This window comes from Vespa velutina, chromosome 7 (assembly GCF_912470025.1).
Source record: "Vespa velutina chromosome 7, iVesVel2.1, whole genome shotgun sequence".
Lineage (NCBI taxonomy): Eukaryota > Metazoa > Arthropoda > Insecta > Hymenoptera > Vespidae > Vespa > Vespa velutina.
Genome location: NC_062194.1, coordinates 1,410,413 through 1,434,925, shown reverse-complemented (window position 1 = coordinate 1,434,925; position 24,513 = coordinate 1,410,413). Strand labels below are relative to the sequence as shown.

General features: G+C 33.4%; 2 protein-coding genes across 7 annotated transcripts in view; one reads left to right on the top strand and one right to left on the bottom strand.

The window, feature by feature from the left end:
• The window catches only part of LOC124950734 (dual specificity protein kinase splA), a 183,996-nt gene extending 178,405 nt beyond the window's left edge, over window positions 1–5,591 (top strand). For 4 of the 5 annotated variants that reach the window (XM_047497911.1, XM_047497913.1, XM_047497912.1 and 1 more), the window contains one exon: window positions 267–5,591. In XM_047497911.1, the coding sequence (XP_047353867.1) occupies window positions 267–456 (190 nt within the window). In that variant the 3' untranslated portion in view covers window positions 457–5,591. The remainder of the gene's footprint in view (window positions 1–266) is intronic. The other variant, XR_007101426.1, reaches the window with a different exon arrangement.
• LOC124950735 (protein hook homolog) lies at window positions 5,022–22,662 on the bottom strand. Of its 2 annotated transcripts, XM_047497915.1 has the most exons (15): window positions 22,392–22,662; window positions 10,124–10,236; window positions 9,868–9,981; window positions 9,610–9,748; window positions 9,305–9,540; window positions 9,043–9,204; window positions 8,610–8,835; window positions 7,880–8,424; window positions 7,690–7,794; window positions 7,330–7,595; window positions 6,907–7,155; window positions 6,501–6,735; window positions 6,277–6,343; window positions 6,086–6,138; window positions 5,022–5,997 (listed from the first exon to the last, which is right to left on the bottom strand). In XM_047497915.1, the coding sequence occupies exons 2-15, from the start codon at window positions 10,232–10,234 to the stop codon at window positions 5,911–5,913; spliced, it is 2,595 nt and encodes an 864-aa protein (XP_047353871.1). In that variant the 5' UTR covers window positions 10,235–10,236; window positions 22,392–22,662; the 3' UTR covers window positions 5,022–5,910. The 2 variants fall into 2 exon arrangements, with proteins under 2 accessions (XP_047353871.1, XP_047353872.1); XM_047497916.1 differs by lacking the exon at window positions 10,124–10,236.
• Window positions 22,663–24,513: the final 1,851 nt, after the last annotated feature.

The window sequence follows — 24,513 nt, the reverse complement described above, 5'->3', positions numbered from 1 at the left end:
AAGTTTGACAATAGATACGAAATGAAATTCCTTTAAGCGAACAAATATTATAATATTAATTAACTTTATATTTTTATTATTGGCCATTTTAATGTGATTATCGTTTTTAGATAATGACGATCAACATTTCGGAATGGGAAATAATATAATATTTATTAATAAAAAAATGCAATATATGTATAATAATATTTAATATAAAATAAATATTTAATATAAAAGTATTTTATTTATTTATATAATTTTTCTTTGTTTGTTTGTTTGAACAGGAGTGCCAAAGGTTTCATGCACATGCGTATACAGAAGAACGAGGAACTAAACGCTTACATATTAGGACAGTTTAGCAAACCCTTTGAAAGTATACCAGAAATGGTTCGTCATTTCAGTGTGAATCGACTTCCGATACGTGGTGCCGAGCATATGTGTCTTCTGCATCCTGTTATAGCACAGCTTTTGTAGCGCATCTATCGTAGCGCCGTTTAAATGGAGGCGCTGCCTTTCTCGGGACACTTTTTGATAATTCATAGTTTTCTTGGGACGAATGAAATAAAACAAACACAAATACCTCCGGCATAGATCGATAATGAAATAGGGAGATAGAGAGAGCGAGAGAGAGAGAGAGAGAGAGAGAGAGAGAGATAGAAAGAAAGAAAGAGAGAATGAGAGAGTGAGAGATAGAGAGATTGAGAAAAGAAAACAAGAATGGAAATGCGTTAACTAAGTATGTATATGTGTATATATAAACACACACGTACACATATATAACGAAGCATTTTTTTTTTAATAGATATAATGCAAAAGCACTTATTTTCCGAATCGATGAAATCTTCCAGATCTGAACTTAATAAAATTCGTAGAATATCGTTTTTTACACTTCCACGTGAAAAGAAGAAATTAATTTCTGTATAAACTGAGAAGTTGGAGCAAGAGATTGGAAATTTGATAGAATTTGAGAATGAGATAGGAGGTATACATATGTTTATATAAATATATATATATATATTATATATTATATGAGATCGTCGAGCTAGACAATAATCGACTCGATTGAAATGGAACTTAATAGGAAAATGGAAATACGAGATTAACAGTACAAAATAATAATCAGCCAAGGAATCTCTGTGAAGAATAACTGTAAAACGAAGAAAATAATTAATTCAAGGAGTAACGCGAACGATATCTATCATCGATCGTACGAAATATTTTCCAGAGCTTCGCAAATTCGTTGACAAATAATAATAATCGGGGAATTATCTTCGACGTTTTATTATCACAAGGATATGTTATATCCTTTCCGTCTTCCCGTTAAAAAAAAAAAAAAAAAAAAAAGAACAAAAAAAACAAAAAAAAGAAAAAAGAAAAAAATGATAAAACAAAATAAAATAAATAAAAAAGGAAAAAGAAAAAGAACAATGAATAATAAATAAATAAAAAGAAAGAGAAACCAACATTCGATGAAAAAAATAAAAGAAGAAAAGAAAAGAAAAGAAAAAAAAGACCTACCTCCGAACGTACGATCGTTGTGTTGCGTCCATGAAATTAACACGACGACATTTTGGATCGTTGGACAACGAATGAATGTGTATTAGAAAACTAAAAAAAAAAGTTACGGCAGTGATTTTTAACAAGGAACCATATGTCTATGTCGAAAGGGATTATTGATAGTTATGAAAGAGAGAGAGAGAGAGAGAGAGAGAGAGAGAGAGAGAGAGAGAGAGAGAGAGGGAGAGAACAAAACGAAACAAAACAAAACAAAAAAAAAGAAAAAAAAAAAGAGAAAAATGTAACAAAATATATAAAATAATGATCGATGACGTACTTAGGATATAACAGGGATTCTGTTTGTTCAATGATAGATTCTGATTACTGATATTGTCATTTAATTTTTGATAAATGATATGAACGAAAATCAGAATATCAGGATTTGAAATTAATCTTTGATAATTGTATAGATAAGAGGACGTTTTAATGATGATTTCTGAAGTACCCTATTATACCGAGGCTATTATTGTAATTGTAAAAGAATTGTTCCTGAATATCGTCAGCGAATAATCGCCGAACGATCGGGAATTAATAACGAGAGATTCTTCATGGTGTTGATATAATTGCGCTTTGATGAGATTTTAAAAGGTGAAGGAGATGGTTGGTCGATGGTGAAATTATTACAATTTACAGGGGGATTGGGGGGTGGGGGGGGGAGTGGGGGAATATTGGAAGGACATGAAATTTCTGTCCTTTATTCTTTGTAATTGATGACAAAAGGGTTGGAAGGAAGGACGCGGATGAAACCCGCGGTAATAAATGCCAAAGCTTAATCCTAATCGTAATAATAATAATTTAGTCAGAATTTAGTTAACCGTCACCGTTGATAAGTGATTAGACTTAGATCGCTGATTGAGTGTGTCGGTGTGATGTGAACAAAAAAGGAAAAAATATAAAAAAGAAAAAGAAAAAAGAAAAAAAGCGTATACTCTTTCACGTGAAATCGAATGAATCGATGAATACGAGGAGATAAGAGGAAGGTGAATATATGTATTTTTTTTCTCTTGTTTTTTTATTATTATTATTATTATTATTATTATTATTATTATTATTATTATTATTATTATTATTATTATTATTATTATTATTATTATTATTATTATTAAAGGATCAGCGGTCAGTAGTCAGTCCGAATCATCGATGACTCGTATCAGCCGAGTCATCCGTCCGACAATTTGTAATTTTTCGAAAGAATTTTTACGAATGTGATGAGATGAAAGATAGAAGTGACGTAAAAACGAAAAAAATTGATAGAAAGATAGATAGGAAGAGAGAGAGGAAGAGAGAGAGAGAGAAAGAGAGAAAGAGAGAGAGAAGAGGGGCAACCGATACATATTTTTTCATGTGATATTAATTTGTTACAGAGGAGAGAATAGCCTAGTTTCACCTGTGATCTGTTATATTTAATTCCATTTTAATCCTTATATTTGTTGCTCGCTAAATATATTGTGCAATATGAAGGAAAAACAAGAAAAAAAAAAAAAAAAAAAAAAAAAAAAAAAAGAAAAAAAAGAAATATGAAAGAAAATGGGAAGATGGGAAAACCGAAAGATTTATGGTAATCTATTATTATTATCATTATTATTATTATATTAACTATGATGAATTGCGGTGAGGGAGGAAAAGAAGAGGGAGAGGAAGGAACGAAAGAAGATAGAAGAAGAAGAAGAGAAAGAAGAAGAAGAAGAAGAAGAAGAAGAAGAGGAATAACTAGCAGCTTATTCGTAGTCAGAAAATGCAACGACGCGTATCGATTGCGTGCTGAAGATTATATAAGATATATTCGTATCGTCCGTGTGTGAGCGTTACAATAATTTTTTCGAAGCGATTCGATTCACGACGGTTGTGAGTGCGAATTTTTGTTAGTCACCGAACTCTGAGTGATGTTTAAAAAAAAAAAAAAAAAAAAAAAAAAGGAAAAGAGAAAAAAAACCATGATAAAAAAACATTCATTGATAAAAAAAAAATATATATATATATATATATATTGATTAGGAAACTTAGGAGATAATTAATTAATAACAATCGATTGGTAGCGAGTGCTGCTGCGAAGTAATAATTAAAAAAAAAAAAAAGAAAAAAAAAGAAAAAACCGACCAAATCGCGTTATTAAGGCTTGCTTTTTATTAACTATTATAATTCGTCCAAAAGTCACATGCGTCTTATATGCGTAAGTATGTACGAACGTATTATACGTAAATACGTACGTACGTTACGTCTACGCGTCAAACTATTTTCTCCTTTAAGCTTTCTAACATTATCTAATCTAAACTAACACACTTGATCTAATTTTCGCGAGTACGAGGATAAAGTAATAATACATTAAAAAAAAAAAAAAAAAAAAAAAAAAAAAAAGAAAAAAAAAAAAACACAGAAAAGAAAAGAAAAAAGAAAAATTGCAAAGAAGAGAGAGAAAGAGAAATTAAAAAGAAAAGGAAAGATAAAAGATAAAGGATAAAGGATAAAGGATATAGAGATAATGGATTAGAGATAGTATAGATCGTATTTGGCACTCCCTACCATTCCACGTTTTCGAGATTAGGTTTTCAGTGTAATACGACACGTTGTACTTTAAGCTGCCAGTATTATTAACTGTAATCGATAATGCATATCCATGTTAATGTTTAAGACATTATTATTGTACCCCTTCCCTCCTATTCCTGCCCAAAACCCAACCTTTAACCCCCTACCATTCTCCATATGAGCGATTATATTGAAACTATAATCTATATACATATATAAATATATTATATTATACATACATGCATACATGCATACATACATACATACATACATAGATACATACATACATAGATACATACATACATAGATACATACATATATACATACATACATATATATATATATATATATATATATACATATATATATATATATATATATTTCATTATTACATTGATTGACAAAAGAAAAGGAAACATCATCTCGTATCGTTAACGCCAGTGGTCTTACGCCTGATATATTCTGTATACCATTGATTTATCGTAAGATCTTAACAGGGAGTGGGTTAAAAAAAAACAAAAAAAAAAAAAACAAAAAAAAAAAAAAGAAAAAAAACGAAGAAAGGAATCTCATAGTTTAATCCTAGATTTAGAAGATGCGTAGTATATAAAACAAAACAAAAAAAAAAAGTAATGGAAAAAGAAAACGTCATTTAACAGAAAACAAAAGAAACGGGAATGTAGTCGTAACAACAACAACAATAACAATAACAACAGTAACAACAACAATTACAATAACAACATTAACAAAATGACAAACAAACAATTAACAAGTAACGTATGTGGTAGCATTAAAAACTTTGTAGATACTTCCTGTACCTTGAAATTTATATGACGTAGCGTTTAGATCTGGCGTACATAAATAATATATATACATATATATATATATATATATATATATATATATATATATATATATATATATATATATATATATATTAATACGAAAAAAAAAAAAAATAATGTTAGCGAGTAGTCCCTGATAATGGGGGTTTACGATATGAAAGGAAAGGTCGATTTGCGATTAATGAATATAAACAAAAAAACAAAGAATAAAAATAGAGAGAGAGAGAGAGAGAGAGAGAGAGAGAGAGAGAGAGAGAGAGAGATAAAGAATTGTGCGTTAATGATCGTTTGCCCCCATAAAACTGCTGTATACACACCCATTTTGTGTAAGAGAATTTTTGAAACGTGTGTGATGTGCAATAATAAATGAGAGAAAGCGCGAAAAAAAAATAGAAAAAAAGAAATGAAGAGAGAGCGAGAGAGAGAGAGAGAGAGAGAGAGAGAGAGAGATGTAATATGCATAATAGTACGATTGCGTTTTTTGAAATGCGATCCTGTATTTGTTTTTGTTTATTATTTTTTTTTAATTGTTTTAGCAGCAGACCACCGATGTTCCGAAATCGACTTCGCTAGCTAGTCTTGTGTACTCTGGAATTCCTCCTTAATAATAAAACATTTAATAAGTCCTTCGGTACTCTCTGATCATTTTGTAGTGTTTTCAAATACAATTTGAAGGAAACATGAGTTTTTGTTTAGATTTTAATTATATAATGCTTTCTTGAGTAATCAATTAATATCTGTCGGTAATATATTTTGTTATCCCTGATCTTATGCAACACGCGTTACACGGTTGTATTAAGATATAAGAACGTAAAAGTTATCGACACTTAACAAGCTACATTATCGACGAAGTCCAAGGTGTTGCCATTATCCAGGTGCAAACAATTGTAATTATTTCATATTTTAGTTTTATTTATTTTCTTTGTTTTTTCTTCTTCTTTATATGATAAATGAGTACGTATTTTTTTTAATGTTTGCAAAATGTTTTGCCTCGTTGCAAAAGTTATGCCTCGGTCGTAGATTGAACTTCGAGAGCAACTTTATTGATTAGATTTGATTCCGACACGTTTTGTTCATGTTCCGTAGAAATCTACGGAAAAAAACATTTACACATTAATTATTAATTAATCAATTTCTTTAATTTTGAAAAGATTTGTTTCGTTAGAAATTCTACTTACACCTGGACAGACATCTTTCTTTCTCGTCGATATTCTTCCAGAATTACGTTTTTCTTATGTAAACAAAATTAAACGAAACGGAAGACAAAAAAAAAAAAAGAAAGAAAAAGAAGAGAGAAAAAAAAGAAAGGTATTATAAAAACAATTTTCATATATGAAAGAAGAAAAATTAATTATTATTACAGACTTACTGGCACTTGATGTACTTCGTGCAGTTTGCCAAGGCTGAGACATATTTCCAGTACATCTTGAAGTTTCCTGATGTACATCGAAATAAGTTTTATTTATTTTGATTAAGAAGAACAATTAGAATTTCTTTTTTTTTTTTTTTTTTTTTTTTTTTTTTTTTTTTTTTTTTTTTTTTTTCATTAATTATTATCAATTTTTTTGTTTGTTTCTTTTCTCATAATTTCACCTGAGACGTAATAACTTCGTTGGCAGGACAAGGAACTATACCGCCACAGACATCATATTTCGGTGGCAATGGTCGACTTCGATACATCTTACCGTCGGTTCCTTTTATCATACCGTCTGTTAATTGTATACTCTCTGGACCCCATTGCGTAAGAAAATGTCCCATTCGCATAACCCTTTGCTGGGGAGTTGTAATCGTATGGCTTCCACCGCAATAACGATTACAAAGATGATCTCTGACGATGATTGACAAATGAGATTATTATCTTTATAAATTAAAGAAAAGAAAAAAAGTAAGAAAGAAAAAAAGAAAGAAAGAGCAATAATATTAATTTAAAATCACTAAGGGTAGAATAAAAAAAAAAAAAAAAAAAAAAAAAAAAATAAAAGAAAAGAAAAGGAAATACCTGGGAGATTTCGCAAATGATTCTTCCTTAGATATTTTCATTTTTCTAGTCTCCTCCAATACGGCTGCCTCGAATTGAATCATGTTCCTACTATGAGGCAATCTTCTTTGCTGCTTTCTAACTTGATCCAATTCGTAAGTTAGATAAGGTTTCATACTCATCGTGCAAGGCATAGGAGGTGCCTCAAATTTGCCAGTTTCTTCCGTTCTCATAACTACTTCTTTATCACATGATATACATTGGACGTCTCTGATTAAATGGATAATAATTAATTCATAAAAATTAAAATAAATCTTAAGCCATAAAAAAAAAAAAAAAAGAAAAAAAAAAGAAAAAAAAAATAATAATAATAATAATAAAAATAAAAGATAAAGGAAAAAGTAAAAAGAAAAAAAAAAACAATGAAAGTTTTTAATATATCACCTGAGTATTTTTTTCGTACCAGCAGCTTCGGCTTCTCGTCTCATCTCAGCCATACGTTTCATTTTCTCTTGAAGCGACTTTAATCGACTATTGACAAACTCTCTCAATGGTGTTATCTCAATTTTATCTACTTTCCCTTCGATCTCTTTCTGTACTTCATCCAATGCTTGATGCCATATCGATTCCTGTTTACCTAATTTACTTATAGCTTCCTCTAATCCACGTGTTAAATCATCGCAGGCAGCATCAAATTGATCGTGAGAAACCTAATTAAAAATATTTTGTTAATTATTTATAAACATATATATATATATATATATACTTATTTATTTATATACGATTAATATAAAAATCTTTAACCTTTCTGTTGACTGTATAAGCGTCAGCTTTATCAGCCAATGCATCTTCGAGATCTTCCTTATCAGCTTTAATCGTTTTTAACAATTCTATTTGTTCTAACATCGCCTAAAATTTTTTACATATACATATATAAGGGTTATTTATTTTAACAAATATCCATTTAATTGTTTTTAATTTAATACGTCCTTACGTTTAGATTCATTTCACGATCCTCCGTATCACCCATAAGACGATCAGCTGTCTCATTTAATTTTCTCATATCCTCTTGAATATCTTGAATCTTTGATACCAATTCGTTTAGATCACTATCACCGGTTTCGCTTGGTATCGCAACGTTTTTCAATTTTTCTTTAAGTTCATCGTTATCCTTCTCCAATTTTTTAAGACGACCCTCCATATTGACGAATGTATTGTCAATTGTCGTTTGGAAATCTTGAAGGTACTCCAAATATATATGAATTTTTTGTTTATCTAACTCGTCAGGTGACTGATCATCGGCCGGTGCCAATGTTGGTGCCGATTCGTCATCGATCTTTGCTGTAGTATCAATTCTTCCTTCTTTCGTTTCTAATTTATGAAGACGATCTTCTAATTTCGTCAAAGCAACGTCAATCGTCGTTTTCACGTTCTGAATACTTTGGAAACACTTATCAATCTTTTGATCTCTTAATTCGTCTAATCGTTTAGAATCGTTTTGTTTGTCGTCTATCGTCGGCGCCTTTTTTGATTCGAATTCTGCGGAATATATGATTGATTAAAAAAAAAAAAAAAAAAAAAATTAAGGAAAAAGAAAAATTACTTAAGTAAAATATCGCGTATGATTAGATTGATCGATTTCAAACGATAAGATTTTAGAAGAATAGAATTAATTGAAATTAGTTTGGAATTTTAGAAAAATAATTCTTCGATGTGTTTCAAACCTGAAACTACATTTTCTGAATTTGGAGCATCGATCACGGTTGTCTCTTCATCGCCAGGAATATGTTGATCCGTTTCATTAATAGTTGCCGGATTAGCATTGTCTATGTTTACGTTATTGTTATCGTTATCGATTTTTTCTTTATCACCGCGCGATGCCTTTAATCGATCGCCAACAATTTCAAGATTCGTTCCACTTTTAATTACGTCTTGGACCATCGATGCGAGCTAGCAAAAAAAAAAAAAGAGAGAGAGAAGCAGAAAAAAAAAGAAAAATAAACAAGAAAGAAAACAAGAAAATATTTTTAATTCCGATTAATGGATCATCATGTATGCCGATGAAAAAAAAAAAATAATTGGAGGATGAAAGAATCAAAAGAGAAGAAGAAAAAAAAAAAGAAAGAAATAAAGAAAGGAAAAAGATTATTTCAATACCTTATCGATTCCTTGCTCAGCTGCATCGAGTCTTTTGTTCATGTTAATAATATTCCACATGTCTACTAAAGGATCTGTGATATTGCCTTTCAATCGTTCAACCAATTCAGGATTAGTAGACAATTCTTCTAATGCTTCAAATCGTTGCTCAAGATGTTCTACCTAAGATGATAATAATAGATAATCAATATCATTTGTATATATATATATATTTTTTGTATAATTAATTTTTTTTTTTTTTTTTTTTTTTTATAATATTTACACTTTGCTCGAGCTTCTTGAAAGCCAATGCAGTAGGAGTGGAGCCATCGATAATTGGCTCGACGAAAATAACATTTTGACATTCTCCTTCGGATCCAGAAGTTATTTGTTGCTTAATACCTTTCGTTTTTTTGACAGCAGTACCGTTCGCCGCCTGAACAGGTACCTTCTCATTTTTTTTAAGATTTCGAGGTGTTACCGGGACACTGGCTGATGCTTGACCGGCAGATTTATGATCTAAACGTTATATCGTCGGATGAATATATCGAGTGATTTTTTTTTTCTCTTTCGAAAATATCGATTTACCATCTTCCGAAAAAACGTCTACATTTATCGTCACTTGGTCTGTACTATGAATACGTTGTTTCACTTTATCGGTACCGTCGGTGATGCTGTACTCGTGAAGATGCAACGATGGACCAGCTTTAGCCGAAGCTACCATTGTCTGTAATTAATTGCAACGTATGAAATAATAAAATTATTAATTTCGATTGTTTCGATTTTAAAAAAAAAAAAAAAAAAAAAAAAAAAAAGAAAACAGAAAAAATAAGAAAAATATCGGACTTTTATTCGTTTGGCATCTTCTCCTCTATATTCGACTTTGGTTGTTCTCAGATTAATTTGATGCAACAGAACGTGAAGAAAATTGTGAAGAATGTTCAAGTTAATCGCACCGACCTATCAAAGAAAAGCCAATGATGAATGAACGAACGTATTATTTGATTTTGTAAAGAGAAAAAAAAAGAAAAAGAGAACAAATATTTAAATAAGATTATTATTATTATTATTATTATTATTATTATTATTAAGAAAAGCTAACTTCCGGTGTTCCCAGAGCAAGATCCAACATTTGAGGTAAGGAAACGTGAAGACTTGCTACTTCAATGTTCGCCGCATGTTGTGCCTGAGCCTTCGCAGTTTTTGCAGCCATGTCTTTTATATATATACAAAAGATTTTTCTATAATTAAAACCAATTCATAATCGTTCCTTTTCTGAATTAATACTTATATCAAGTCGAATAACCTAATTAACTAATCAAACAACATTCGTGACATTTTTCTGAGAAAAGAAGATCGTCATTCATTTCGTCTTGAATTTGTATACTTGTAAGATTCTTCTGTTACTTTTACAAAGTAACAGAATTATTAATTATATCATATTTATTACAATTTTATGTTTCTATGCGATGAATATAATTTTCGGATTATATTGTAATAAAATGGTATTATTTTGCGCCCATATATATATATATATATATATATATATACATATAAATTGATTATATAGAAAATATGTATATATATATTTAATTATTATATTTTAATTTTTTAATAAAAATGCATTTCCTTATGCAGCAATCTCTGTGTAATGAGACCTGTAACATCGATATTACTTTCAACGTCACGTTAATAAAATATAATTAACTTGAAAGTACTGTCGAGCTAAATGGCTGCGTTAACATAATTTTTGAATTAAATATATTGAACTTAATTTAAACAATTTTACATTTTCTATAATACTTTGTACTTTACCATACGTCGGTAAGATAGAAAACTATGAATAAACCCTATGATTTATTTTTTCTCAGTAATATCGACATTTGGTATTCTTTCGTACTGTCGATAACTTATCGACTTTTACGAGTTCCGTTGTGATTTGTAGGAACAACCATATAGCTGGAGCCACGTACACGTTTCTACAGTGCCGCAAAGAAATTCTATTTTTAATCAATTTAATGCATTCTTATTTATTCACATTATTATTTATTTTTATGGTACTTCATTATTTATACTTTTAGTCGAAAGAAGAGAGTCGACAATCGTAGTCCGAATTTAGAGACAAAAGTAAAAAAACATCAAGCGCGCGCATAACGAAAAGAGTGACTTTATATTTTATAACTGCTAAATAATTAAAAAATAGTTAGAAATTGATGCTCTTTACATGTAGCCAAGTAGATCGATTAAAAAAAAAAAAAAAGAAAATTAAATTAGGCATCGTTCAACATCAAATATCAATTAAAAATTCCTCTTCGTTAATTAATAAACTAATTGATGCTCGTCGAAAATTTCTTTGATAACTCGATTAAAATTTTATCCACTTATTCCTTTTTAGTTACTTTTATTTTACACTTTTTCAATTTTAATTTTTACGGTAAAAACAAAATAAAGTAAAAGGAATTGAAAGGAAACGAAACGAAACGAAACGAAACGAAACGAAAGGAGGAAAAAAAATTGGATCTCGAATACAATAGAATTACAATTCTGGTCTGGAGACATTGTGCATCGGTAGTATACATTTACCAACCCTTGTCATTCCCTCCGAAGAAGCATCATCAGCAGTAACAGCGCTGGTACTCGCTTTCATTCTCTAGCGTACGCGCAGAGACACAGGGAGGACTAGTAATTGCGTGGAAACGGTTAGAGGAGAAATAGGGGAAACGAGTCGCGGGACTTCGGTACGTGCTTACCTCTTCCACGAAAGGATGTGTAACCGGGACGAGATGGTGGATCTCGTAGTAAGAGGAAGGAAGAAGAGGAATAGGAGGATTGCGAGGAAGAGAAGGAATAAGGGGTGTGGAGGAGGAGAAGGTGGAGGAGGATAGTATAGGTAGGGTGTGGGTAAGTACGGTTTGAGAAGCAGAGGTAAGCCGGCGTTTATATTTAATTAAGGAGGATACAGGCCTGTGAGACGAAGTTCAGAAAGAGATGGAGAGAGAGAGAGAGAGAGAGAGAGAGAGAGAGAAGTTTTAGGTCGAAATGAGTTGCGAAAGGACTCAAGAAAGATGAGAAAGAGAGAAAGAGAAACAGATAGACAGATAGATAGATAGATAGATAGATAGATAGATAGAGAATTTCTCTGTGTTTCTTGTCTAATTATCTACCCTTCCAAAAGTGCCACGTTCACTTTCTACTGTCTAACAGTTGGTAGTCCTTTCTTTTTTCTTCCTATTGTTTCAGGAAATCTTCTATCCCTTTTTCTTTTGTCTCTTACTACTCCTTCTTTTTGTCCCTTATCACGAAGATATCCTCGAGAAAGAAAAGAGAGAAACATTTCACGGTCTTTTACCTTCCGATTTGTCCCGTGTCCATTTTCTTACTCTCCTTCCATCTTTTCTTCCTTTCTTCTTTTCTTTTTTCTCGTTGTTTTCCTTCCTTCCTTTCTTTCCTTCGTAGAAGGATACTGTAACCATCCCAAGCAGCAAGTCCTAGGAAACTTTTTAATTGGGTTGCCGTTTTACGCTCGAATCGACAATGATCGGCCATTTTAATATCCTTCGTTTTAACCCGAAAACCACGAACGTACTTAGGATCCCCTGTATATTTTCTTGTTTCCTCTCGTTAGTTTTTCGTCGATCATTTACTTTTTTTATGGCCTTTCTTTTTCGTTTGTTCTTTTTTATTATTATTATTTTCTTTTTTTTTTTTAATGTTTCCCTTCACATTAAAAAGCTTCTCTCTCGAATTATTTAGGGGAAGGGAAGAACGATCGGGGGGAGGAAGCTTCGTTCGTTTTATATCGCTCGTGCGATATATATATATATATATATATAAGAGAAAAAAAAACACACAATAAGAATAATTTATTTACAAAGCCTCGAAATACAGAATGCGCCGTAAATCCTCTAAATAATCGAAATCGAAAAGAGACGGGTCTCGATCGCCGTCGAAGATTGCCTTTAACGAGTTTCCTTTGAAACGCGGTTTATCGAAGGATTGCCTTTCGCTTTTCTATCCGAATATACCCCGTTGGTGGGTTTTCCCTGAACGAAACTAGAGAAAGAAAGATAGAATGTTAGATTGACAGAGAGAAAAAAAGAGAGAGAGAGAGAAATTTTGAAAGGGAAGATCTTAATTAAAGACGATCCGCGTTCGAAAAATCGGAGCTCTTTCGTCAGGAGGATGGTTTAAGGGATGAAAAGAGTTAACGAAAGAATGAAATAGACGGACTGACTGACTGACGGATGGATAGAGACAAAGAGAGAAAGAGAGAAAGAGAGAGAGAGAGAGAGAGAGAGAAAGAGAGAGAGGTTCGAAAAGAGAGAAAAGGAGGACGCCATTGTTGGCACCGACACCGCGATAAACCTCCATTATGTTTGCTCGAATCCTTCGATTTATTATCGGTTTCCGTCTCTACCAGTCGACTACAACCACGACGACGACGACGACGACGACGACGACGACGACGACGACGACGACGACGACGACGACGACGACTAGGACGAGGAGGAGGCCCGACGACGACGTGCTCTTTTGGAAAGGGAAAACGACTTCTGCTCCGTCGACGAATTCCATTATAATATCGAGGTCGAGCGGGCTGCGTCGACGTCGCCGTCGGCCGTCTTTGTGTCGCCGAAGAGGATCTTCTCTTTCTTTCTTTCTTTCTTTCTTTCTTTCTTTCTCTCTTTATTTTTTTCATCCCCTCGCTCTTCTTCTTCTTCGCCACTCTCTCTCTCTCTCTCTCACTCTCCATCTATCTATCCATCCATCCATCCGTCCATCCATCCTTCCATTTTCCCATCCACCCTCAACTCTGTTTGTCCGGAGAGTGAGTATCTCTTTCTATTCTTTCTTTCCTTTTCTTTCTTTTCCTTTTCCCTTTTCCCTTTTCCCTTTTCCCTTTCTTTCGTTATTCCTCTCGAGCGTTTATATTGAATTCCAAGCGGAGTCATGCTAATGCCGAAACGTCCGAGAAAATCTTTTCGATTTTCCTTGAATGAGAAAATTACTTTTTCGCATCTTTTTCATGTTTCTTTTTTGTTTTCTTTTTTTTTTTTTGTTTGTTTGTTTTTTTTTTGTTTTTTCGCATTGTTTTATCCATTAGAATTATATTTTTCGAGGTATTGCTCGTAGATTATCTTTTGGCGGTACATCGGAGTGAGATATTTGTATTCCCTTTTGGGAAAAAAATAATTTATTATATATTTTTCGTTTCTTTTTTCTGTTTTTTTTTTTCTTTCTTTCTTTCTTTCTTTCTTTTTGACATCGTTACAACGTAACACGCATCGGGATAGATGTAACGTAATTAGTCTATCCTATGTCGGACAACGTGACAGAGTACGTGTCAAAAGCTCGCGAATTTTTTCTTCGTTCGATCGTATAATCAACGTAAAAGTACTCGATTATATTAATGATTAATAATTAATTAACACGTTGTACGAAAACGTTTCCTTTTCTCGTATATCGTAAATCATACTTTCATTACTTTTTTATGATGTTTATGATGTTACGATTTCTATCTTTTGTTTCTCTTTCGATTTGTATTTTTTCTTTCTCTTGTTAATGCATTTGTATTATGTCGAATTTTTTATTTGCAATCGATTAAATTATCGTCGCATTTACGATTGATTATAAATTAAATGGGCCAATTGAATATCTTCTTCGTTAGGAACAATGATAAATAAAAAAAGAAAAGATGTGCGTTAAAAAAAGTTTCGTGATTTGCGAACGAAATATTATGAGCACGATTTCCTTATTGAATCGAAATATTTCGATGATATTTTATTTTTCATTATATAATACCCTGTATTATTTTTAATCTTCAATTAAATATTTTGACTGATGGTCTTAAAAAAAAAAATGTTTTAAACACACATATATATATATATATATGTGTGTATATTAATATTTTTTTTTCTGCTATTCTTAACAAATGAGATATTCAATTGACCCTTAATTAATGATCAATAGGTATAGATATAAGTATGTACATATATTTCGTTTCTTGAAATGATTATTTTTTTCCTTTTTCTTAATAAACGATCATTTCCACAGTGAATATAATTTTTTCAGACTTTGAAAGTACATCGAATACACATAGAATCAGTTAGGCCAATTCTTTTTCTTTCGTGGACTTATAAACAAGAAGGAAACGACATAAGAAAAAAGTCTCGAATTGAGAAAGAATGGAAATGGATAAAGGAAGAAGGGAGGCTTTTAAACGCACGAGATTCACGACGGTATGGAGATTCTCTCTCTCTCTCTCTCTCTCTCTCTCTCTCTCTCTCTCTCTCTCTCTTTTTCTCTTTCGTCTGATGTAAGATCGGCGCTCAGAGCTTGTACGAAATAAAAGAAAAGGAAGGAAAAGAAAAAGTGGAAAGCTAAAAAAGGATATAAGCCTTGGATCTTTTTTCTTTCTTTTTATTTCTCTTTTTTTTCCCCTCCCTCTTCTCTTTTTCTTATTTTTTCTTTTACTTTTTTTTTTTTCTTTTTTTCTTTTGACAAGAAAACAGCACAACGAGGAAACATCGAGAAAGAAGAAAACGAAAGATATAGTAAGGACTTAGCAAAACGCAATAGAAAGAACGACGGTGGAGTAACGGTAGGGTGGCAAAGCGGGGGGAGGGGGTGGAGGTGGAGGAAAGCAATGGTGGTTGGCTGTCTTAGTGGTTTCTCAGATATTTAAATCCACGTGAACGCCGTCGAGACTCGACTTTCTTTCTCCTTCCTACTCCTATCCCCTCCCACTTTCTCTCTGTTTTTTTTTTTTTTCACGAATCCAACGAATACGTCTCGAAACCTTGAGTTCGCGTGTGCTGTTATAGGCTTGCTTGCTTTTAAAGTGAAAAAGAAAGATAGAAAGAGATAGATAGATAGATAGATAGATAGATAGATAGATAGAGAGAGAGAGAGAGAGAGAGAGAAGAGTGAGTTTAAGAAGAGATTAAAAGGGGGTGGAAAAGGGGGTTTGTTCGAGCGTGACGTATACTCTCGTCGAAAAACGTAGTAAAAGCACGTGGTTTCGTTGCCTGTCTGGTTGCTGGTTTACAGCCACTGTCGGTTTAGAAAAGGGTTTGCCTGAGTGAAAAAGAAGAAAAAGGAGAAGAAGAAGAAGACGGAGAAGATGAAGATAAAGATGAAGATGAGGAAGAAGATGAGGATGAGGATGTGGGGAGAAAAAGAAAAGAAAATGTAGACAAAGATTAAGACGAAGAAGACGAGGAAGGAGAAGAAGAAGATGGAAAAGTAGGAGGAAAGGGGAAAATGGAAGATCTAGTACATTGTCTTAATGGTGTGGGAGTGCCGGTGAACCGGCTGTGAAAGGAGTTTTTAAAACATCCAACCCTATGCACCAAATGTTTCCTTCCTTCCTTCCTTCCTTCTTAGCTACCTATCTTCCTTCCTTCTTCTTATTCTTTTCCTTCTTCTTCTTCTTCTTCTCCTTCTTCTTCTTCTTCTTCTTCTTCTTCTTCTTTTGCTTTTATCGTTGCCGGCCTAACCGACAGGGTAGAAGAACTCTTCTCGACTTTTCCTTTCTCTCCAAACTACTACCGACATTGTATAAAGAATCTCTTGTTGTCTCTCTCTCTCTCTCTCTGTCTCTATCTCTCTATCTCTCTCTTTCTCTCTGTTCCTGTATATCGCTCTCTTTCTCTATCTCGCTCTCACTCTCTTCTCTCTGACTTGATAGACCACCATTTGCACTCGCTACTCTATTTTGCTTCTCGTAAATCTTTTAGAAAAGCGAGGAACACGCATAAGTCGTACAGTATATTTTATCTGATACGAGACTTCTCGAAAGCGTTAAATACTGCTTCGTTAAAGAGTTCAATCTTTTCTTTTCTTTTTTTTTTTTTTTCTATTTCTCTCTTTCTCTATTTTTTTTTTCTTCCTCTTTTTGTTTCATTTTTCTCTCCCTTTTTTGTTTTTTCTTTTTTTTTTTTTTTTTTTTTTTTACGAGTAGAAGAAGAAATCCTATATTATCGAATTGTTCTCTCTTATTCTATGTTATTGTTTTATACATTTATGCAGATCGGACATCATACGTTTACGATTGAGTATTAGATTTGCACGTTATTTTGAGACGTGTCGAAAGGGAACGTACACGATGGACTTAGTAGTAACGAAGAAAGCGACAAGAGAATAAAGGTGAAAAAGAGAAATGGATAGAGAGAAATAGAGAGACAGAAAGAGAGAGAGAGAGAGAAAGAGAGAGAGAGAGTGAAGGAGAGAGAGAAAGAGAGAGATAAAGGAGTTTCGGCTTTGCGAAATTGGATATCATATATCAAGAGCTTTCCAAGCGAAACTCATTGTGTCGACTTGTCCAGCCTAGGAAGCGAATTAGCTTGAACAAATTAAGCTCGTTCTATTCTCACTCTTTCTCTTACAAAAAGCAGCAAAGATATATATATATATATATATATATATATATGTATGAAGTGGAGATAGAGAAAGAGAGAAAGAGTGAAAGAGAACATATTTTTCCCTTTTTTTTCTTTCTTTCTTTCTTTCTTTCTTTCTTTCTTTCTTTCCTTCCTTTTTTTTCCTTCTGTTTTTTATTTTTTATTTTTTTTATTTAACTTATAGAAGATCGAGGAAAAGTCAGAAAGGAGAGAAGCCGTTTCTCACGAAATCGTTTCCATCCGAGCACTTTTCGCAAAACGTTTTCGCAAGCGTTTTACCCCTTCTACCTAGTTCCTTTTTTCGCCCGCGACGTCTTGGCTTTGACCGACAGGAGGAGATTGAAAAGTTCTCTTTTGGACCAGAAGCAGTAGTAACGTTAGGTAGAGCCCGATGGTTTTTGGTTTGGCACGAAACGCCGATAGAACGGAATTTTCTTTCTTATGTGTTAGAAGGGACCAACACCTTCCTCTTCTTTATTTCTTTTTTTTTTTTTCTTTCTTTCTTTCTTTTCCTATTTCTTTTTCTTGTTCTTCATTTTTTCACCTTTTTCCATTCTCTCTTAGTACAGAGTATAAAACATAGGAGACTCAGGTGAGTCGTTTAGTAGGGCGAACGAAGGTGTGAGAGTGGGAGGGAGAGAGGGAGGGTGTGTATGTGTGTGTACCTTAAAAACAAGCCAATGTGCATCGACATCCTATTTCGTTTCCTATTACGTAAACGTCTGAAGCAGCCGATTTATTTGCTTTATTTTCATATGGAATGTTCTTTGGCACGACCTCAAAGGCAACGTGAGATCTCTCTCTCTCTCTCTTTCTCTCTCTCTCTTTTCCTCTATTTCTTTTTTTTCCTTCTCTCTCTCTCTCTCTCTCTTTTTTCTCTCTCACGCAAGTCTGATCACATACGTTGTCCTTCTTCAGCAGTCCTTTCCCATGATTTTCCATCTTCTTTCTATCAATTTAACTGCGATCTATCTTTCCTTTTCCTTCTCTCTCTCTCTCTCTCTCTCTCTCTCTCTTTTTCTTTTTCTCTCTCGTACTCACTCACTCATGTGCTCCCACGCAGACTCCTCACACACGATTACGATCGACGTGCACCAAACTAATATCCGAATTTTTGCGATTCCTTTTACAGGATATTGAAAGCAAGCTTCTTCCACTTCTTCCTCTTCTTTCGCCTACTCGATCTCATCTCTCCTTTATTTCTTTCCTCTTTTTACTTTTTTCTCTTTTCTCTCTCTCTCTCTCTCTTATTCTTCTTTAATCTTTCCTCTTTCTCTCATTCCATTTTTCTTTTTTACTCGATTTTCGAAGAAACGAGTCACGCGTTTGAGGCTTCGATCGACTGCGAAACGACTTTGTCGCAGTCACGGAAGAAGGCTAATTAGTTCCCTTACTCTTTCCTACGTGATCGAGAAATAAGGGCCAATCGTCGATCAGGATCATGGATCACAAACAAGCTCCGAATAAATGGATTAAGTGGTGCAAATACATACCTCGCGGTTGCTCGGAATATCTTAGAAAATTTTTGTTGAATATTTTCTATGGGATAACATTCGAGGATAGGACCAGAATTCCTTTTTCCTTTCCCTTTTCTCTTCTTCCCTTTCTTTTCCTTTCTCTTTTTCCTTTTTTTTTTTTCATACCTTTCTACCTTTTTCTCTTTCTTTTTCTGTTTTTTTTTCTTGCTTTTCCCTTTTTTTTCTCTCTCTTTTCTTTTTTTTTTTTTTTTTTTATGTAACAAAGAATACCGCACCTATCGATAAAACGATTATTCTCATTGAGATCCTACTCAATGTCAATGTTTATATTTTTTGTTCTGCAAAACTAACATTTCTGGAAACGACGACCGAGTTTCTTTAGTCTCTTTCGTCGTTCATTATTGCTCTTGTCGATGAGAGACAAAATGAGAGGAGAGAAAGACATTTTCTCTGACCTGAATGCAGGAAATTAAAGAACTCAACGGTCGTTCACAATTTCCTCAAACTTATTGTCGCTCTTTCTCTCTTTTTCTCTCTCTCTCTCTCACACACACACACACACACAACGACACAAACACTCACTTTTCCAAGCATATCCTTTCTTTTTTTTCTTCATAACATTCGTGTGAAATCTTTCGCGCTATGAGAAAGTTTTCAGGTTTTCCGATATATGTCCGACAAATTTCGACTATTACCACTTAAAATTCGACAAAGGAAATTCAAATACAATTAAACTTCGAAACTTCGGAAGTTTCTACGAATTTTTTTTCTCTTTTTATTTATTTCCTCTTTTTTTTTTTTTTTAACTTCCGATCAAGGGTACAGCTTGCTTTTATTGTTTCATATTTGAAGGTATATAGTGTGCTCACATATATGTGGTATCTATATACATACCTATATATATACATATACATATATATATATAGTACAATTATTTAATCACAATATATATCGAGAATCGTTCGTTAACCACATTCAGTTAAATCCGACAGCCTACCCGTAGAGAATGCTTTCTCCGTTAATCAATTGCCCGTATACACTTAACCAAGTGAATCTCTCTCGATAAATAACGAAACGATAGACGGATGAACAGAGAAATCGATCGATCGGTTTCTATTCTAGCTTAGACCTTTCAAACGTTTGCCCAATTTCTCTTGAAACGATACGTCAAACGTATCGTTTCTATCGGGCTATTAACGCCACTCGGTAACATTATATATGTATCTCATTTAGAAAGCAACCGTGGCTATCCGATCTACGTACGCATGTATATATGTATGTATGTATGTATGTATGTATGTATGTATGTATGTATGCATGCATCTACAAGAGCAAAGTCAAAAGCGTTGTAATCAGCAAAGTGCTATCCAGCATGTGCCACTCGATATCGATGATACCGATCGAACGGCGTAAATATGCGATAGCAATTATGAAATAAGTATAATTATTACTTATTAAAATCTACTTTCCATTCGTAATAATATTTTTCTGATTATTTGTTAAGAACTATTTAAGTTAATATCCAAACAAAAATCAATTCCAAACGAGAATATATTTCAGAATTCATTTGCAATATTCATCGCTACGTTCGATTGATATAGAACGCACGATTCCCAATAATCCAATTAGCTTATTCAAAATGTATATTGCAATATCTTTAATTAAAACGTTCGAATTTATGTTCTTGACGAGCGATTAGAATAATTCGAAAGGATTACACGGATAGAGAATATCTGGATTTTATTATAATTTATTGCACGACGGCGATGTTTCATAATTTTTATTAAATCATTTCTTTCTTGTTTTCTTTTTTTTTTTTTCTTTTCCTTTCTTTTTTTCCTTTTTTCGGACGAATAAAAAATGTGAATCCAGAAGAGAAAAGATTGTAAAAAATCGGATAGAGAGATAGAGAAAGAGAAAGAGAAAGAGAGACAGAGAGAGAGAGAGAGAGAGAGAGAGAGAGAGAAATACAGAGAGATACAGAGAGACAATAGGCCAACGTCTTATATATATTTTCAACGGGGTAAGGTAAATAATAGAGACGTATTCTTAGAGGCTTCGTACGAAACAAAGCTCCTACGGTTGCTTTAGTTTTCCTTTTCTTCGTCTCTTGTTTTCACCACGAGAAAGAATAAAAAAAGTGTCATTAGCGTTCTCTCTCTCACTCTCTCACTCTCTCACTCTCTCTCTCTCTCTCTCTCTCTCTCTCTTTCTCCCTCGTCATCATTCTCAGCACTCTTTGTACTGTTTGATACACGATGCGGAGATATAGGTTAATAGAATCCTAATTCAAGTGCAGCTCGTGAGTGATGAAAAGGAGGTCGACGATTCCGTTTTTCCAGTCTCTTGCTTGTTCACCCTTTACCTCTTTTCTACGATCAACATCACTTCGTTGGTGTTACGAAGCACCAATGGCGTAGCGTTTCTCCATCGAGAAAAAGATGCAATTAGCCTCTTCGGTTCTTACCCTCGAACGTATAATCGCATCAAAGTTTTCATCGCGTGCTTTGATCTCCCTGGGAAAATCGTCCGTACCGTGGGAAATGGATGAATCGTCGGATGAAAGACGTTCTTCTTCTTTCCTCTTCATCATCATCATCATCTTCTTCTTCTTCTTCTTCTTCTTCTTCTTATTTTTATTCTTATTCGTATTCTTATTCTTCTTATTCTTCTTCTTTCTCTTTCTTTTTTCTACAAATGCGAAAGAAGAAAAGATGAATTTCTTTTAAAGAAACTGATCTCTTCTCGAAATATTATTTTTATCCAAGAACATTATCTCCCATGACTGATTTATCTCATTATTATTCTCATTTATATGTTTATTTATTTATTTCTTTTCTTTCTTTTTTCACTTAACCAACGATTAGATTAAAGGAATTAAACTTTCTGGTGTCCTTCTTTTTCTCTTTTTATCTGACCAACGTTGGTCTTCATAGAAACGTGTTGGAAAGGGACAAAAAGAGAAAACCATTTTGCCTCGCGTTAATTTTCGAATCGAATTGAATTGAAATTTTCCGACCTTTTCTTTTTCTTTTTCTTTCTTTTTTTTTTTCTTCGCACGACCACCGCCGTTACTACTTCGTCTTGAATATCGAAGGAAGGGCAATCGAAATGGGTTTAAAGGCGATCGCACAAACCCATAAAGGCCGCTCTCTTCGAGTGGAACCTGGTAGGATGGAGAAATAGAAAAAGAGAGAGAGAGAGAGAGAGAGAGAGAGAAAGAAATATAGGCAGGGGAGTGGTAGTGGGGGAGGGAGGAGGTAAGGGTATAGGTAGATGTAGAGGTTGGGATGGAGTTGGGGGTGGGGTGGGGGGGGGGTGGGTATGGGTGAGAGAAAAGAAAAAGACGGAGGATTCTCTGGGAAAGCTCACCGACTCTGTACGAAGGTAGATATATACATATACAGACACACACACACACACACACACACACATATACACACGTACACATATAAAACGAAAGACCACGTTACTTCCAGGCCAGTGGTACCTTTTGATCCTTCCAAAGTCTAGACTTCCTTCGCTTTTCTATCCTATCCAAGGCTAGAGCCTGCCTCCCTGGCTCGTCTGCTCACCAGGAAGTAAACGCTTCGAGACCGACTTATCGAAACTTTACGGAACTACGCCGATATCCGTTCTCTCTTTTCTTTCTTTCTTTCTTTCTTTCTTTCTTTCTTTCTTTCTTTCTTTCTTTCTTTCTTTTTTTCTGTTTCTTTCTTTTTGCTCCTTTTTTGTTGTTTTGTTTCTCCCTTTTTTTGTCTTCCTTTTTTCTCCTCCATCAGCTTTCTTTCTCTCTCTTTCTTTCTTTCCCTCTCTTTCTCTCTTTGTCTATGTCTATGTCTTTCTTCGATTCCTTTTTTAGTTTTTTTCCTTATATTTTTTCTTTCTTTTTTTTCTTTTATTCATTTTACCCTTACTCTTTACATTCTTTTTTGCGTTCAACCCTCGTCACTATCCTTTATCCGATAGACCTAGCAGCTCTTAAAACTCTCGAATAAATCTCGTAGTTTCTTTTGTCTTTTTCCACGTTTGTTCGTCTCTAACGAGCAGTCGTTTCACGTACTGTTCTTCTTCTTCTTCTTCTTCTTCTTCTTCTTCTTCTTCTTCTTTTTCTTTCTTTTCCTTCTTTCTATTGCAGCAAAATGATCAGCACTAACACCGATTAAATTATTTACCAAGGATTATTTTGTTTCCTTTTTTCGTTCTTTTATTTTTTGTTTATTTTTCTATTTTCTTTCATTCTCTTTTTTATTTACTTTTTATTTATTTTGTTATTTTTTTTCTTTTCTTTTCTTTTCTTTTCTTTTCTTTTTTTTTCTAACAGATTCGCAGACCGCAGAGAGATCGTAAAGCCGTGAATTCCGATAACTCATCAAATACTACATCGAAGTAGTACGAACGAGATCTTCCTGCTTTTCAATCAAATGATTCGTCTATGTCGTATGAGATGTTCATAGTGGTAACGGTGATGATGGTGGCCATGCTAGTTTCAAGACCTCTCGGTATTCCGATGAATCTGTGACAACATTTCTGCTATTTCACGATGCCACCGTGCCCACAGTTTCTATTAACGGAAACGATCGAGCGATAACCGCATTATCGATGTTCGCGTGAAAGCGGACGTATCGAGGAAAACGGAGGACTATTTCGAAAGGTTTCTCTATCTATCTATCTATCTATCTATCTATCTATCTATCTATCTATCTATCTACCTTTCTCTCGCTTTCTCTTTCTCTCTCTCTCTCTCTTATCAGAGATTATTCGCTTCGAGTTGATTAATTCCTTCAGTTTAGTCAAACCAAAGGACTCTACTAATGATTATTTCATATGTATGAATGTATATTGAAAAAGAAAAAAAAATAGAAAAAAATAAATACGTTGCATCTCCTCTAATTTAGTTTTTTTTTTTTTTTTATTTGTAAATAAAAATATCAATAATTTGTTTAGTACATCCGAAGGATTTTCATTCTCATTTACTTCATTTCATTTCTCTTTATACTTCTCTAATACCATCCTCTGAAGCTTAATTCGAGAATCGAACGATGTATGGTAGTACTGGCAATAGTTGTAGTAATAATAATAGACAGTAGTAATAATGAAATATGTTGCAACAAAGCAACGTTGTTAAATAGGCAGCTTGTTAATTAGGCCCTTGTTTAATAAATACAAAATCAATATATTATTTCTATGGATTATAAAGATAATTATTATTTAATTTGTTTGTTCTAACGAACGATGTTTAATCCAAATTTCATTCTATTTCATTTGTACAATGATATATTAATTAAAATCTTATTACTTTTATTATCTCTCATATTTTCCATTTATATTTCTTTTTCGTCGGGATAAAATTGTAAACGCACAATAGTACAAGGTGCAAAGATTTGCGAGATATATTTTTCTATTTTCCCTATGTATGTTATACACAGTGTTTCCTAGAGAAACAGTAAGCGCTAACAAAACCGAATCTCGAAATGGAACAGAGCTATAGTTCGAACGAAAGCGTATCGGGTCGGACCGGTCCTGGGTAAATTGAAATCCGGAATCTGTGATCGTAGACGAACGCACCCCACTCTTGTGAAATCGCTACCCTCGCTTGGCCGTCACCCTTT

Bases quoted from the DNA above. Each gene is read 5' to 3' on its own strand.
- LOC124950735 (XM_047497915.1), bottom strand. From the start codon at position 10,234: ATGGCTGCAAAAACTGCGAAGGCTCAGGCACAACATGCGGCGAACATT. The intron at 8,425-8,609 runs GTTTGAAACACA...TATATTCCGCAG, and splicing joins TTCAGAAAATGTAGTTTCAG to AATTCGAATCAAAAAAGGCG. The intron at 6,344-6,500 runs GTGAAATTATGA...GATGTACATCAG, and splicing joins ACGAAGTTATTACGTCTCAG to GAAACTTCAAGATGTACTGG.